General features: G+C 42.5%; 1 protein-coding gene across 5 annotated transcripts in view; it reads right to left on the bottom strand.

Moving 5' to 3' along the window:
• Positions 1 to 17,907, bottom strand: part of UGP2 (UDP-glucose pyrophosphorylase 2) — a 28,781-nt gene extending 10,874 nt beyond the window's left edge. Inside the window, exons 1-4 of one of the 5 annotated variants that reach the window (XM_068940639.1) lie at positions 17,486 to 17,570; positions 17,094 to 17,119; positions 11,080 to 11,207; positions 10,428 to 10,535 (exon numbers count right to left, since the gene is read on the bottom strand). In XM_068940639.1, coding sequence (XP_068796740.1) covers positions 10,428 to 10,535; positions 11,080 to 11,207; positions 17,094 to 17,112 — 255 coding nt within the window. In that variant the 5' untranslated portion in view covers positions 17,113 to 17,119; positions 17,486 to 17,570. The other 4 variants (XM_068940641.1, XM_068940640.1, XM_009686901.2 and 1 more) reach the window with 4 other exon arrangements.
• Positions 17,908 to 18,124: the final 217 nt, after the last annotated feature.

The following is an 18,124-nucleotide window of genomic DNA, read 5'->3' as shown; positions in this document are numbered from 1 at the left end:
CCTCCTACCGCCCCTAGGACATGAGGCCCCACAGAAGATAACAGTGATGTGCAGTAACACAAGCATAAGGCCAATAAGTCTTATCAAAACAGTCTCTTCAGATTTTAAACAGCAGCATTTTGGAAACTTCTCCACAGTCCTACTTCTGCAAAGGCTTAAGAAAATGCATAACCCAGGAGAAGCAAAATTGAGCACAGCCAAACTTGGCTCCAGAGCGATTCAGGGATAAAAGCCACATGCAGTGAGAGCACGGGGCTGCTGGGGAGCCCAAAAGCTCAGTGTCCCTGGAAGGCAGCAGCCTAGTGGAAGCTCCCAGGACGGCTGCAGTGAAGAGCTGGGGGTCTGGCCCCACACCCAGGCCTGCCCCACTCTCTGCTCCACAATTCCTAACTACCAGCTACTCTGGGAGCATCTGCCCTTGGCTGTCTCTCTGTGTCTTAAGAGATTTTTTCATTTGGGTTTGTGCTTGTTAAGTCAGGAGCTCAGCCATCCTCTGAGGCCTACAGAATGAATTTGTTTGTCTGCTTGTTTAAGCAGCAATCTGTTTTCTTTTGAGGAAATTAGAAATAGAGCTAGAAAACATTTCAGTTAAGACTTCGTTTTTCTTCTATGCCCAGGCAGTATTTCACCCTGGTAGTACAGAAGGCTATAGCACCATTTTATTTGAGTTTTATCCTACAACGTACTGTAAGCTCCACGGGCAAATGCAGAGGCTCAGTGCTCCACAGCAGAGAAGCCGATCTTTTTCTTTCCATTTCCTGCCTTCAAGCAGGTATAATTTGATAAATAAGTATAACGGGTAACTGATCAGAATATAATGTTAACATGGTGTCTATGTTTTTGCTTTTTTTTTTTTTTTTTTTTTAATTCAAAAGACTTACGCATTCATAAAGTCTAAACAACCCACAAAATATTTCCAAAAAAAAATTGCCTTGGACTTTAGAATCACAGAACGGTTGAGGTTGGAAGGGACCTCTGGAGATCATCTAGTCCAACCCCCCTGCTCAAGCAGGGGCCTCTAGAGCACGTTGCCCAGGAGTGCGTACAGGTGGGTTTTGAATATCTCCAGTGAAGGAGACTCCACAGCCTCTCTGGGCAACCTGTGCCAGGGCTCTGTCACCCTCACAGTCAAGAAGTTTTTCCTCATGTTCAGATGGATCTTCCTGTGTTTCAGTTTGTGCCTGTTGCCTCTTGTCCTGTCGCCGGGCACCACGGAGAAGAGTCTGGCCCCATCCTCTTGACACCCCCCCTTCAGATACTTGTACACATTGATGAGATCGCCTCTCAGTCTTCTCTTCTCCAGGCTAAACAGGCCCAGCTCTCTCAGCCTTTCTTCAGAGGAGAGATGCTCCAGTCCCCTCATCATCTTTGTAGCCCCCCCGCTGGACTCTCTCCAGGAGTGCCATGTCTCTCTTGTATTTGGACACAGCACTCCAGATGTGGCCTCACCAGGGCTGAGTGGAGGGGCAGGATCACCTCCCTCGACCTGCTGGCAACACTCTGCCTAATGCACCCCCAGCATACCGTTGGCCTTCTTGGCCGCAAGGCACACTGCTGGCTCATGCTTAACTTGTCCACCAGGACTCCCAGGTCCTTCTCTGCAGAGCTGCTCTCCAGCAGGTCAACTCCCAACCTGTACCGGTGCAGGAGGTTATTCCTCCTTAGGTGCAGGACCCTGCACTTGCCTATGTTGAACTTCAGGAGGTTCCTCTCCACCCACCTCTCCAGCCTGTCCAGGTCCCTCTGAAGGGCAGCACAGTCTTCTGGTGTGTCAGCCACTCCCCCCAGTTTAGTATCATCAGCAAACTTGCTGAGGGTGCACTCTGTACAGGTCATCGATGAATACGCTGAACAAGACTGGACCCAGGACTGACCCCTGGGGGACACCACTAGCTACAGGCCTCCAACTAGACTCTGCGCCACTGACCACAACCCTCTGAGCTCGGCCATCCAGCCAGTTCTCAATCCACCTCACTGTCCACTCATCCAACCCACACTTCCTGAGTTTACCCATGAGGATGTGATGGGAGACAGTGTCAAAAGCCTTGCTGAAGTCCAGGCAGACAACATCCACTGCTCTGCCCTCATCTACCCAGCCTTCTCTGATGGAATAACTGGCTATCAAGATTGGTCAAGCACGATTTCCCTTGGGTGAATCCATGCTGACTACTCCTGATCCCCTTCTTGTCCTCCAGATGCTTAGTGAGGACCTCCAGGAGGAGCTGTTCCATCCATCACCTTTCCAGGCATGGAGGTGAGGCTGACAGGCCTGTAGTTTCCTGGCTCCTCCTCCTTGCCCCTTTTGAAGACTGGAGTGACACTGGTGAATATACGGAGTGAAATTTAGGTGAGTAAAGATGTAGAGATACAACTAGCTAAAAACCAGCAACAGTTGCACTCATATGAAGTTGTAGCTTTACACAGGGGAAGAGATAATATGTCTCAAGATATACCAGTAGCTGTTGATTTGTTTGTTTCCTCAAGTAGCATGTTCTCTGCATCACTGATGCCTGATGCACCAGCCTGGGTGTTTCCTGTTCCTTAAAGGGCTGAAGGGGGAATAAAAGCAGGCCTGAAGTAGCAGCGGTTACACTGTTTCTACAGGGCTTTTGCGCTTCCTTTCCCCACATCAGAAGTGACAGAAGAGGACAGCAGGAAAAAGCCAGATCAACAGATGGCAGCTTAATAAGGGAGACATGCTATGAAGTGAGACAGAGGACCTACCCATCTGTGGGGTCTGAAGGAAGCGTCCCTTCTAGCTATCCTCCACTTAGTGATGACAGGAGTCTACATTTCTCTAGGCATTCTCACATATTGTTCTTCCTACTCTGCAAGTGGATGCTACAAGTGAGTTTGCTCCCCTAAACTGTGTTCATGTAATCCAAAGGTTACTAAGCTTCTAATGTTTGTCACTTGCATCTATCCTGGCTTCCAATATAATTCTGCCACATGCACAAATAATAAATGTTGAAAAATTACTAGGATGAAAAAGTTACTATGTCGGGACAACCCTAACAACCTAGATAAACACAGTGCCAAAGTTACTTCCTAGAAGAGCCAGATCTACCGGTCTCAAAAAGAACCATTTCAGATTGCACACACAAGCACTTTATGTTACAGAGAAACACTACAGCCCTTCATCAGGAAACTTATGACTGGCAAGAGAATTATTCAGCTGAAATTAAGACAGAGAAAGCCTTCAGTCTGCAGAGTTGTTTTATTTATAACTTAGCAGAGAAGCTCAGTTCTTCCAGGAAGTGAGATGCAGAGAACTAGGAGACTAATACTTGAAACAGAGAGCAAACAAAACACATACCTACATAGCTTATCATATACACAGCACGTGCTGCGTATACACACACTTTCTACCGGGGAAAGCTCTCCTGAAAACATTAAGAGATGGCAGTAAGTAAGGATTAGAAGAGTCAGCTACTTAAGATATGAGGAAGCAGAAAAGCAATTTATATAAACAGTACCTTTCCTATCTGGACAAAAAAAAAAAAAAAAAGAAAGAAAAAAAGAAAAGCTAGGTTATGAAGTTTATTCAAAGGGAAGCTTGTATGTCAATCTTCCCGATAAATAAAAATTAAAATTTTATCATTCATGTGTGAAAGTTGTATTTCACAATAAACATAATCAGAGTCTTCTGAAGATATCACCCTACCTCAAGGGCTTGCCAACCAGCTACAGCTGACTTGGAAGTATCACTAAACACTGCAGGTTTATGGAGCTTGTCATCAATACCCAAAGTTCTGGCGTGGCATACCCTCCATAAAACAGAAGTGACTCACCTGAACAAACACTGGAGAAAGATAGTAGCAACAAAAGCTCTAGCAATTAGTTATCAGTAAACATTTCTACGACCAAAAAAATTCACACAGGAGTCTGGTTTTGCATTAGTGATGTCTTAGCATCTCCAAATGTCTTTGTTCACGCAACACAGCACTTCAGCACAGCTAAGATAACAACTACCAGCAGCAGCACCGGTTATACCTATTGGAAAGTGGTCTATACGGCAGCATCCACTGCACTTTCGGTGTGAAGAGTTGCAGCGTATTCTGAGCGCTCCCTAACAGGACTGTGTGGCAAACAAGACGACTTCATCTGTTCCTGCTAATCACTGCCTCATGCCAGTTCAGAACAGGATGCTTGCTGCATTGGCATTCCGCAGCCACACAGACTTACTGCCACGAATTAATTCTGAGGCAACATTATAAGGTATTAAGCAGGCAGAAGGGAGGGAATCTGAAGGTCACAGAGGCCAGCGACTCCTGGATCAAAACCACAACTTCAAGCTGAGCTACAGCAACAGGACTGGGTGTCATATCTGGTCATCTACTCACTGTAGATCCAGAGGAAAGAACAATTCTAAGGGACCTTCAACAAAACAGGACCTCTTTTGTCTGAGATTTATTGCTAAGTGGAAGCTATGGATCCATTTGCTGGGGGATGGTAGAGAAGGGAACGTTACAAATGAGCAACTCCAGTTCCAACTGGAGACAACACCATTTTCACCACTGAGCCAAGCTCTCAAAGATAATTCAGACATTAAGTGCTACCTTAGCACAACAATGGCCAGTTTTATATGCTAAAAAGAATTAATAGAGGCATATTCTACAAACTTGAGGTGAAACCATTTTCACATAGCATATGGGAGAACAGAAAGTTCTTTTCATCTCATTCCCCCTTTCCTTCCTTTCACCCTTCCATCAAAAAGGATACTACATGAAAGAAAAACCTTTAGCAATCTTCTAGATACTGTGCAAGGATGTTTGATAAAAATAGGTTTGCAGAACATGCAAAAATCAAACCGAAAAGGAGTTTTGTTATCTAGTGCAGCTCCTCTCTTATTTCAAACGCATATCCATCCATTCAGGAATACCATCTGTTCATAGTTAGTTTATTTGGCCCGCAGTCCGTTTATTCTGCTATATTTTCAAATGGAAACACGCAGAATAGACGAAAGAGGCAGGACATAGGATATAGCATTTCAGTGCTGCAGGATGCATCTGAATAAACCATAGAAGGTAAAAAAATCCTGAAGGTTACGAGTACAGATTTGTCAGAAAGGCAGGGACAGCTGATACAGCACAAGGGGTCACAAACGTAGGAACTGACAGGCGAATATCCAGTTCCAAGTGAGCACTCAGAAGCGTTAACAAACATGCACACATTCTTTCCATTCTTATCTAAAGAGACTGTCACCCAAACTACTGAGCCCATTACACTATACCTACACTAATCCCTACTGTCCCCTGTGCACAGGGCCTTACCTCCCAAAGGTCAATATTGAGATTAGTTACTGAAGTATAAGGGTAGCTACATGCTGTTAACTTAAGATTGCTCCCAAAAAGCACACACTACTGCCTTTTCATGGAAAGCGTAGGCAGGAATTTCATTCCAAAGTTCTTAAAACTTTTCAGGAATAGAAGCATAGAAAAAGTGGAATTTTGCTTTGTTTTGTCAGCAACAGAGTTTCTACTCAGGCTGGAGAGATAGCCTTAAAAATAACTGTTTTTCCCATTAATAAATAGAGGAGAAACACTGATTTTAAATGTACTGAAGGTATACCTCATCTGAAAGCTTAAAGGATAAATCACCCTCATTCCTATTTGTAGTGAATTACACCTGGTGCTGGGTACAGTTCAGAAGAGAAATATGCATAGATTCTCACCACCTGCCAGCATCATCTCCTGTCCCCTATAAAGTCAATACCACTCCATATTAGACTGCCAGTGGATTTAAAATGCTCAGCTTTGAACTTTAGGCGAGTGGGACATGAGTCACACCTATGACATTCAGACGCTGCTGGAAAAGCCAAAAAAAAAAAAAAAAAAAGAAAGAAAGATTTCATCTTTCAAGTCTCACTACGTTCTTGTTGCATCTAGTACTTTTCAGTTAAGGACCAGACTGTCCCAAAATAATTTGCTTTTGCTAAAGTGCCAACTACCCTTTTATGCCTTCACTGTCATGTCTGAAACTGGCTTATGCAGAAAAGCTCAAAGTAAAATCTTGATCCTGCTGAAGTTAACAGTTCCATCCAGTTCCTCTATCAAGGACTTAGTTCATTTGCTGTTGCATCAGCTACAACACAAAACTCATAACTCAGCCTTGCTAAATATTTCAGTTTCTTTCGGCACAGGCAATGGAAATGACAACTTGGCAATGAAGCCCTTGATCTTGAAGGTTCAGAGAACAACAAATGTCAAAGAACTCAAATACAAGCAGGAACCTTGCAGCATCAGGATTACTGGATGTCAACGCTGTCATCTAGCAATTCTGGTCATGAGCAGGCATGAACAGGGAGAAGAACTGCCTTGTTACCTATAAGCGCACACACAAGAGTAAAAAAGTGCTTCACAGTAAGAAAAATCAATTTTTGCTCCAATGATTGAGAATACTAGGCTTGACAATAAATGCTGATAGGGAAATACTTCAGCAACAAAAATAGGCAGGAGGGACACAACTTACAGATGCGTGATTTACAGAGTTACTCCTCTCAAGCAAAACTACTTTGGTAGTATTCTAAAATGACATCTGGCTTCATTTGGTTCTGTAGACAGTGTCACAGAAGTGATTTTTGGAACAGTTTCCATGAGCCGATATTGGGAGTTTCACTGAGATGACAACTTGAGCTGCAGACAAGAATCCACACAAAAAAAAAAAATCAAACAAAAAACACCTCTCCAATAGACAAGCCTCTTCCACACTCAAATTGCTTTGGATGCTCTCTTTATGCCTTAGATAAAGTCTTGCATTGCTGTTCTGAGATTAACGTGATTACTGCGTTCCCTCGGAGGCCTCCCAGCAGGACTTTTTTATTGCTTCCAACTGAAACAAACACACCGCTGCAATCTACATCAGCAGGATTAAATTGCACTTGCCATGTCCACATTCTTTACCTTGGCTCCTCGTTAAATGGCCCTCTGACTAAGTACACTTTCTTCTCTGAAGACTGTAACAGGAATGAGTTCTAACTATGCCAGCTATCCCTGTAAGCCTTGGGACATTTAGAAGGAAAGCATCTGTAAGGAAAAACAAGTTAGAAGTTTACCAATATAACGTGAAATGGCTTCAATCTTTTGTAATCATTGTCTTGAACCTACAACTTGCTTCCGCATTGGTATTAATTGTGGCACTAGAAATATGGAGGTCAGTGTTGAAACCCCCCATTGCAGAGGAAGAAGAAGGACTATTACAATACAGTCATTCGTACATTTCAATTTACTGACTAGTTCTGACAGGAGTTTTTACTTCTCAATCTCATACTTTTCATTTTTCTGTAGTATCCTAGATGCTTCAGGAAAAAACAGAAAACTGCTTTCAAAGAAAAAGTGCAATGGATAACAAATTCGGTTGCCCATGGAAGTCTGATCAGAAATTCTGCTCCTGCATAGCATAGTCATAGCATTGGGCAAAAGCCTGAAGCATCCTTCCCACTGTCCCTGAAACTCACAAGTATCTCAGGTAGAATAGAAGATTAAAAGATAAACCCTGTAAGTGCAATAAGCTATTCATAAACTTTAAGTTCTTAAAAGTCTGGCATATTTTTAAGGTTTTGTTTGCTTGGTTTTTTTTTTAAAATAATACATACATACACACATGTATAGGTATAAATGCAAGTGTGCATACATACACTTTGAGCTCTGCCAGGTATCGGCTGAAGATTACACGTGTGCAAGAACTCTCAACGGTTTGGACAGATCACAGAGCAAACAAATTTCCCAAAATAATAACAGGCAAACCAATTCACATTGGGAAGGGTAGATCCTTCCTTTCATATTTGTAATGCAAGATTTTCAAAAGCAGCTGAGAAACTCTCTTCCCCTTCCCCACCTTCCCACCCTTGAAATAAGGTCTTTTGAATGGGTCTTCTGACAAATCACTTGTCAGATTATCAACTAACTTTCCAGGAATATATAAATGTATAATGTTTCCTGTGCTATCCTAACAAGACTAGGAGCATATATGACGATTTTTATAGCTAGGAAGAGAAAATTCAACTAGACACTACTGAAGAGAGCTCAGGGGGCCCGCTGAACAAGAGCGCTCAGGGAAAACCTGCATGTATTCAAAAGATGGATACCAGCCCCAAAGAACCCAATATTACGGTCCCTGTTATGAAGTCCTTCTAAAATTATCATTCTTTATCATTTTATAAGCTCCTACCATTCTTTTTTACTAGTAACACTGGTAATTCTGGTCTTGAAGAAATCAACGTTTACCTCATAATTCCATAGGTCATACTCCTCAGCAAAGAATAATTTGGTAGATCCTACATTGCAGATCACTTGAAAGGGTTTCATAGTACATCCCTACATGATTTATATATTTAAAAGGCAGGGGAGAGGGCAGGCATAAATACAAGTAGGGCTTCCAGAGGACAGGGAAATGGAACTCTCCTAGTCAGCAAAAATCAAGGAGGTTAAGTTTGCTCTCAGGTTTTGAAGCTACTCAACCCACCTCCTGTCAGTCCAAGAAGTCTCTAAGTATCATTTTATCCAAGGAACCTTACTATGGAGTGAAGACGACACGGGAAAGAAGTTTGAGAGTATTTTTCCCTGACTCCCCCCCCCCCCAACTTTCTTCTGTGACATTTATCAAATACAGTTATGCGATTTGTAGTTCATGCTAGGAAGCAGAATTTTGTCTACGATCACACGTGCATCTCACCTGAGAGAGAGTGACACAATGGAAGGTTTTTGGTTTTTTTTCTCTCCCCTTCCTCTTTTTAATATGGTTACAAGTTGCTACATAGCTAATGGATACAGATGAGGGTGAGCCAGTACAGGCCATAAGGAAGAAGAGAGATACCCTTTCTAATCTTGCCCTCTTTTCAGTCCTCTCATCTAAAGCATTCCTTACAGATGCTTGTCTAACTCCTTTTTTTAACAACTTGCCTTGCCTGGGAGGTTATGGACCCCCTCATCAACCTATTTCAGTGCTTTACCATCCCTCCTGTTTGACAGTTGCTCCCGATGTCCAATACAGTAGTTTTCAGTCTGTTGCATACCTTAAACTTTTCCATTGAAAGTGCACAACATTTTTTAAAAAAAATGGACAATAGTTCCCCTTCTCTGCACAGTAGCCTATTGACTTGCATCAAATTGCTGTAATTTAATCCCAGGTTTTATCTTCATCTTGAGGCAGAGAACATTTATTTCTTGCATTGTTGCAGCTACTTTTTTATATAATTAAGAGACTTGCCACTCCCTGGAGTCTCATCTCCCTCTAGACTAAAATCAATGCCCTTTCCTTCAGCCTTCCCTGTCAGTCATGTTACCTAAAACTCCAGTATCTCACTAACCTCTTTTGTTTAAGGTGGATTTTTCTCCCCAAAGCAACACTTCATGCAGTGTTGCAGTACAGCAGAGAGAGACATCACATGCTTTTGAAGTTAAAAGAAAACACTCAGCCTGGGAAAAACCTAGACTTGCTCTAAAACAGCATCATTCTTCAATGCTTTAGAGAGCAGCACTGCATCTGTTCTGGAAGTAACTGGAAAGCCTTCCTTTCAGTTGCAAACAGAGCCTTGATTGAGTCACCACAAACAGAGAGGCTAAAAGAAATCACAAACGTGCAAGGACACAGAAGTCCCACAATATGCCAAGATCACTACATTGGGAAAAGCAAAAATTCATAGCACAGCTACACCGTCAGTTACGCAAGAGCCAAAAGACAGCCTAGGGCCACAGCTGAATCAATAAAATGAGGTTAAGTGTAATAGAAAGCGTTTATTTCAGTACTAAACAGTGCTGGAAAAAAACAGATTTAGTGCTTTTTCAGCAGTATCTCAAGTGGCAGGTTAAAAGTTTCAACAGCGTACATGGCATTAGAAAACTACACTCCTTTAAAAAGAGAAAAAAAAAAATCAACTACTTGTTTCAGATTCCTTGCTTTTACTGAACTGCTGTAGAGTATAGAATTGCTAAGTGAGCTGTAGAACCCAGCCCACTTGCCATATGTCCCTCTCAAATTACTTAGCAGAATGAATTGCGAGCAACAATCTCATGTGAGATGTGCAACCTTCTTTCACAGGCAGGAGGGAAAGGGAATCAATGAGCATTCTACATACCATGACGGTCCTACGTATTTCCCCTATAACCCAAAGTTATCATTTACTCCAGAGAAGGTACCAAACGGTAAGATGGCATCTGTCCCATTTGTTCCTGCGCTCAAAGAACAACTAACAGAATACCACAGAAGAGCTTGATACATATGTTAAGTAGGACCTGATGTTCAGGAACACATACAACATGGGTCTATAAATAATTCTTTTTCAGTTTGAGCTCAGATAAAGTGTTGTCCTACATTATTTTAAAGAACCATAGTCGTTATATCTATTCTAGGGGTAACTACACCATTTGATACAAGTAGCAATTCTCATTTTTATGTTCTCTACAGAGTGTCACCTCATTGCAACTTACAGAATCTTCTGGAGGTCTCTGAATCTTCCCCCAGTCCACAGATGGTCCCTTTTCTTGTAAGAATCTATGAAACAGTTTCTTAAATCCTTCCAGGTCTTTTTTTGTGTGCTACAAAGAGGAAATGCGTTAGTTAATACTGGTATTTAATGCATATCTATTTAATTATGGAAGCTTTTCTGTAAACTTGATGTACAACCCATTCACAAGAGAAATTTTATCAGCACTGAAGTACAGGCATGCTAAAATTTAACCAAAAACGAAAACCATTTCCACTAAAACTCAAGGTGCAAAAAGAAAGGCGGATACCTAAAATACAACTCCTTAGTCACAACCATAACCCTAAGCAAGAATTCAGCCCAATGTTTAGGAGAACAACTTTACTCTCCCTTTCTGTAATCCATTTAAGATTATATGGAACCTTTTAATACCCAAAGATGATTAAACACTTAGTAATAACTCTGTCACCCAGTTACATGGAATTGGATGTCTCCTACTGACATTGTATCCAGGCTACTTTTCCACACAGGCTCAGAGCACATTGTAAAAACAAGGATTATAGTATTCTGTGATTTGTCTCCCTCTATAAAATTCACTTTGATTTCCTACAACTAATTTCTCATGCTTTGAGTTGCTTCCTCATCTTATTCCTTACCTGCAGCTCATTTGAATGTGCAGTTGCAAGTATCTTATCAAGTTCTACTTTCATTGAATATTCCAGCTCTTGTCGAATGACTTCCTGAAACTGTGAAGTGCCAGCTTGAGACATTGCTTTTCTGAAATCTTAAGCAAAAGGAAAAAACATAGGTTGAAGTAAAAAGAGGAAAAAAATTAGCTTAATTAGATAACAAACAGCTTTCAGATTTCTTAAAAAAAAATAACCAAACAAACTTGCATAGTCCAGTCTCATTTTGTTACTGTTCTAGCACTCCAGGAACCTGAAGCTTTTCTTCCTAGTAACTTAGAGCACAGACATGAAATTGGCGCCTCGAAACAATCCCTCTCTCTCTCTCTCTCCCCCCATCTCTCTGTCTCAAAAATGAAACAAAAAGAAAATCCCAAAACAACAATCCATCTCAAGACACGTCTGAAAATCCCCAAGAGTACGCTTTTTTTGCTAGACATTGCTAAAGAATTCAGGTCCTACCATATCATCATACTTAAGCAAGTAAGAGTCTGATAAAGCTTTTCACTAAAACCATTCTTTCCTTTTATCTAGAACATTGCGATCACAGATACCCTTCTGCTCACACAACCACATAAAAGCATATGCTTTAATTATTATACACTTATCTTTCACACAATCTTGTTTGTTCCAGTAAATACTCCCTTATCTTCTCTATCTTGTGAGTATTTTCACAGGACAGTGTGCATTTCAGTTACTAAGCAACCTAGAAAATTAATTTGTCTGTCACTTCAGCATTTGTTTTGCTTTTGACAGTGATAAGCTCAGTAAATGCAAAAAAGAATAAGTACACAAATGCCCTATATAGTAAAGGGCATATAGTCAAAGCACCTCATGGAAAGAAATAGGGGCTAACATTTCTATTTTTCAAAAGAAAGCATCTGAAGCAAGTGCATTCTCAAAAGACATTCCGAGTATGATCTCTAAAGACCTTAGTTAATTTAATTTCTGACGAACCCCTTGAGTAATCACTTCTCTGTAACACAGAGAGTGACGTACTGCCAAATATAGCCGGAATTCTAGAAACTCTGAACACCAGTGCAAAAAGGGACAGGAGAAAACTGTGAGTGGATAAAGTAAACTGCCAGGAAATAGTGTTAGAAGAGGAAGCTGTGTTTGAAGGTTTTGTATGAAGAATATGCATTATGCATTAAAAAGATATTCTATTGAGAATATCTAAGAAAGCCAGAGGCAGTTCATTTTAATACAGTTTTGACTTTATTTATTTATTAAAGCAAAGTATTCCACAGCCTCAGTTTCAGTGACAATATCTAATCCTTGCTCTGAAATCCACAGAAGCCATTTTTCTGATTGCACTGTTTTGCAGGTAGGGGAAAACAAGAAAAAAAAAAAAAAAAAAAAAAGACAGACAAGTGCTGCACAGCCCATACTGTGATGCAACACAGGGGAAATGCAAGCTCAAGATGAACACAACAATTAACAATAGCTTCTTTTTCTAATCAAATGCTTCACTTATTAGTTAAAAACAGGTAATAGTTGAAAGCCCGCTAGGTACATCTTTCCAGATCAAACATGTGAAAACATGCATAGCTCTTCGTTAAGAAGCGCTCCCTCCTACAGAAAAATAATTAGATACATACTGGCTTAATACTTTTATACAGACCTCCTACAGGTACTGTTTTTCCATTCACACATTTTGAGCTGACGCATCTGGAAACACTGTTTTAACTTCCAAGGAAACAACAGCTACAAGATACTGTCAGACGTTTGTAATCCGCCACTCAACATGTTGCAATACATGCCTTCAATTACAGCAACAACAGTGTCCAATCCTTGTAGCTCGTGAGGCTGTAAAACATGCAAACCTCCCAATATGATGCAACACCTCTTACAAGAAGCTCTAAAAGTATCAAGTATTCCAACCGAGATGCTCATTCTCACTGCTAAACTTACTTGGTTTGAGTAAGACAGAGCCAGCCAACAACTTTCTCAGGCTGCCATGTAAACCCTGACAGTTCATATTGGCCAAAAGACCTGTATCTACCAGTTAAAAGCATTTAGAGATTAAGTAATATCATAAACAGATCAAAAGAATAATGCATAATAAAAGTGTGATAATATCCTAGTGTTTCACAGTGCTATAAATTCTCTAAGACTTTAAGTATTTGATCATCAATGTCCTTCAGAGAAGCAAAGTAAGCCTGTTGTCTTTTCCAAATACCAAGTGTCAAGCATGCAGATTAAGACGGTCCATTTTTTATCTAAATCCAGACAATCAAAGCTACCAACTGTACCCCTAACTGGCAATGAAGAATACCTAGGCTTTACCTTGACCACTTAACTGCTACTGCAACTCCACCCAGTCTCATCCAGATTCAACATGTTAAGTAAGGCACGGTTGCGTGGGGAGAGTATTATTACTACTGCTACTACTACTACTACTATCATCATTACTCTGAAGAAAGAAAGAGGGAGGGCAGATAGAGTTGATGAGGCTACAGTCCATAAAAGCATACCTTCAACTGAAGTATTACAGGTGCAGGAAAAGTATCTATTCTGCATATTTAAGAATATTAATACTTCAAATTGCCAAGAGAAATAGCCACTCGGAGCCCTTCCGCTTTAGATATGTAATTGCAAGTCAGAGACCTTTAAGCGTTTATCTTATTACGAGACGTCCACCAGGATTTGGATTGGATGGGGAATTACGGCTTTCTCTAAAGGCTCCCCGAAAAAAATCCTACAAGAACAGCATTGGTGTATCTGCTCCAAACATAAATCAACTCAGCACTAGCTGTTCTCATGTTGCCGCCCCTCAGATTTTTGGGAAAGGAGCACAAGAAGCAAGACACAGCCTTACAGATGCTGCTTGCCACCGTACGACCTCCGTATCGGTCTTCTTGGGCATGAGCTATCCATTCACAGCTGTAAAACATCTACGAAACTGGCAACGCAATCCCACAAGCACCTATTATGAATGACTGCAATGAAATCCGTTGCTGCTATTTATACGTTCCAGCCTGCCGACAGCAGAAGGACAACTGCAGTCCTTTAACATAAGCTGCTGTTAAATTTAACAGCCCAGGTTAAGGTTTATTTCCTGCCTCACCATAATAGAGGTGGAGATGTAGAAAGCCCAATGCAACTGCTTATCTAAAAACAGTTATTTCCTACAGGCAAGTGAAGTTTTCCAACACTATAATGAAAAATAGTCATTGTGCCTCTGTAAAATAAGACAGGAGGCAGGGGTGTTGGATAACTCTAAGAACAGATTTCTAAGGGTACATGATACCATAAACTTGAAATTATGTTAGAAAAGAAGTGTCACTTTAAAGCTATTTTGCAACCAATGCCTCAGATTTTAGTTTAACCTCACTTTTATGGGATCAGTATTCTTTAATACTCATCTGAAAGCAGAAAGGGGTGGGATAAAATAGTGAAAGACCCTCTTAAGAGACTGGTCCACACAGGAAATCAGCACAGAACAGGAAAGTAGTTAACGTACTTAATGTTTTTAAGTATTTGAGGTTTCAGAAAACATTGGGCTTAGGAAAATGACCATCCAGGACATCTGACTTTAATGTCTTCAGTAATGCTACTGTAGACAATGCTTCCTCAAGTAGTACAGAAAGGAGAGCTCTTTAACCAAGTTACTAGTAGTGTCTGAAAGGTGGAGCATTTCATCAAAACTCTACTGCCTCCATCATTATTTCCAGCTTGCTTTTGTGCTTTTATGCCATTATTAACCTGTCCCTTGCCCTCACAGTATGAATTATTGTATTTTATAAAATATTTTCAGGAGGACAATAAATAACTTCATACCTGGCATTTGGAAAAAAAGCACGATAAATCAGATCAAGGTCATAAAAAGAAAGTTTAATATACTATTAGAAACAGAACAAGGAGAGACTTCCTCAAGAAAACTGCACAAGAACATAAGAGCAATGACCCCTTATTTAGGGGTTTGCATGTATTTCCTTTTTGCTGTTCCTCCTTCTTTTATTTTAATTTAAAAAGGAGAAAGGCGATAAGGTTAGTTTTGTTGCCCTAAGTGTTCATTAGTTCAGTCAGAAGAGAACTTCATTGCCTTGGAACTTGGATTACAAGGTCCCGGCACAGGAGGGAGTCACAGTGCAAGTCAAGCAAGAAGTCCTCTCATGGAAAAAATTAGGAATCTTTTGTCCTGAGGGTTATGAATTTTATTTTAATGAATTTTGCAATCAAAGCAAGCATACAGAAAGACTTACCACAGACATTTTTTTAAGGTCTCCTTGGAGTAAGACTAAGCGCGCAAAAATCAGGAAGCAGGGCCAACAACCAAAAACGCACAGCTAAACTTTAAATCCTCTATCCTCAGACTCTGTGCTGAGGGTACGGAATGAATGCCTTAACTTCCTCCAGCTCCATTGAAAGTTCAAGACAGTTTTTTATCCTTGTCAGGGATAAAAATCTCTCTAAATACCCACACTCTATAATTCACAAAGCTAATGAATGTCACTTAATTTGATTTTTAGACCTGAACATACCCTCTCAGCTTTTACAAACATTTTTCTTTTTCTACTGCTACAAACAATTTCTCAACATATGTTGGACTGAAGCATACATGAAGTGAAATCTATATCCTCTCTCTCCTTAAGGCATAAGCGTGTTAGCCTGAGCTAACTGAGAAGTTTGAGACCTAGCAAGCCATTCCTGCCAGCAGTGCACAGCAAGAGTTTAGATGTTATGATCAGACACAGCTGGATTTCCCAGCCTAGTGGCTGATCCTCACGCTAAAAATATCACTTGACTTTGGCAACATGTTTTAGCATTATTGGCCTAATAGAAGAGTACTTACATGGTTAATACTTTTTCAAAAAGCTTTTATGATTGTCAGGTCCTTGGTAATATTTTAAAATGTGATTATGATCTTTACAAAAAAAACACCCCTTGTCTGCAAGATGGCTACCTTCAGCAGTAGGCTGAAAAAAGCCAATTACAATTAAAAAGAACACTTTAAAAGGTGTCTTTGCAATGTATGCACATAAGAAGTGGCTTATATTGGTAACTTTTAGAGTGTCAAGTTGAGAAACATGGCTGTAACACTCCCCTTCTTCAGATCTCTGTATTTTGCCCAGGTGTCACAGGACATTTGCAAACAGTTGATGCATTTACATAGCAAGTGTTGTACAGTCCTAGACACCCATTCAGTTAGTGACAGCGATTTTCCAGAGCCTGCAAAGCTTCCCAGTTCCCTGCAAAGTCCAAGTACATATACCAAAAGACCTCTTTATGCCTACTGTTCTTTCTATAGGCAGGGTTACATTTGTTGATAGACCTGCCTTGATTTATAAACATATAATAAGAAACCCTGCAGGTTTAATTAATCACAGAAAGCACACACACACCCCATTAAGGATATCCAAAAGGAAGGAAAGAAAATTGCCACGGCAATGCATCAAAGTCATTTTTCTTCCCAAAATGACCTCCTGTGGGCTGGTTCCCTGTTTCGCAATAAAGGAATCTGAAACTCAGACCACGTACACACACACACACACACGCATGTAGTGAATGAGATTACCAGAGCCTACTGGGATCAAAAAACGTCAAAACACACCCAAACCTCCAGAGAGAGCAAGGCCACTCAGGCTCAATGCTCTTCCCCCTGGTTCCCCTACTTTACAAGGCCACTTAGCGAAGTGGGGAGACGGGAGCTTGCAAACTCCCTCCGTATATTCTTCTCTGTGCATTAACTGTGGATACAAGCCCTGCAGCTCCAACCGCCTCAACCTGGTTTTACTGTGTCGGTACAGCAATACCGAGAGACACAGATGCAGAGGTAAGCGAACACAACTGCTGAGGCCCTGCTGTCAAATAAATGGCAAATAAAAAAAAAAAAATCTTGCAAACGTTAACTCAGCTAGCGATCAGACTGATAACACCTATCAGTGCCGTTTACTGCCAGCACTCTGCTGAGGAAAAAAAAAAGACATCTACATAAACACAGATGAAGAGTCAGAAAACCGTAAATCACGTCAGCTTACCTTGTGCAAAAGACGACATTTTCACTCTTTAACAAAATAAATAATTTGCTTTTATAAATACAGAAAAAAAAAACCCAAAAAATGACACAGTAAAAGGCTAGGAGGGGAAGCTTTTTTCCTTTTTTCCCCCCTCGTCGCCCCTTTCCACAGGCTGGCAGGCGCTCGCCGCCTGCCCTCGCCTGTTGTTGAGCGGTTAAAAAGCAGCAGCAATTTTAAAAACGGGCAGGAAGGAAGGAAGGAACCGGAGAAATCAGCCTCCCTCAGGGAGAAACCTAACAAGTTGCCACGGCCTCCGGCTGCGCCCGTCCCCTGAAGTAAGCGAGCCCCTCTCGGACCGCCTGGCTAAAGGTAAACCCACGAGAATTTAAATTTCATCAATGAAAGAGGCGGACCTAAAATTCTTCGCATTTCGCCATCCCGCCCGCCCCAGGCCGGGCCAGGCCGGGCCGGGCCGGGCCGCCCGAAGGGCTCCTCCCCGCCGCGGCGGGACAGCGCGGCCTCAGGCCCCGCGCCCGCCCCGCCCCGCCCCCCACCCCCCTCCCGCGCGGCCGTTAGGGCCGTTGGCGGCTCCGCCTCTCCGCCGGACACCGGGCGGAGCCTCCCCCCCTCCCCCTTTCCCCGCTCCCCTCACACCTTCCCCGGCGGCGCCCGACACCAGGCAACGCCGAGCGACACCTCCCCACCGCCCAGCGCCGCAGGCCGCGGCGGAGATACCCACCTCGGCGCTGCCGGCGCGGCGGGGCGGGGCGGGGCGGGGCGGGGCGGGGCGGCCGCTGGGCCCCGGAGCGCGGCGAGCCGCCCGCCACAGCCCCCGCCCCTCCCTCCTCCCCCCGCGGGGGCGGGCCTGGGCTCGCGCCGCCTTCCCGGCGGGCCCCGCGCCGCCGCCGCCGCCGCCGCCGGGGAACGGGCCGGGAGGGGGGAGGGGAGGGGGCGCCGCCAATCGCGGGGGGCGGCCGGGGCGGCGCCTGCGCGCGGGGGTGTGCGCGTGCGCGCGGGGCGGGGGCGCGAGTGAGTGTGCGCGGGGGTGTGCA

The sequence above is a fragment of the Struthio camelus genome, chromosome 3 (genome assembly GCF_040807025.1).
Source record: "Struthio camelus isolate bStrCam1 chromosome 3, bStrCam1.hap1, whole genome shotgun sequence".
Classification (NCBI taxonomy): Eukaryota; Metazoa; Chordata; class Aves; order Struthioniformes; family Struthionidae; genus Struthio; species Struthio camelus.
Note: the sequence above shows the minus strand (reverse complement) of the source record. Positions and strands in the feature narration are given on the sequence as shown.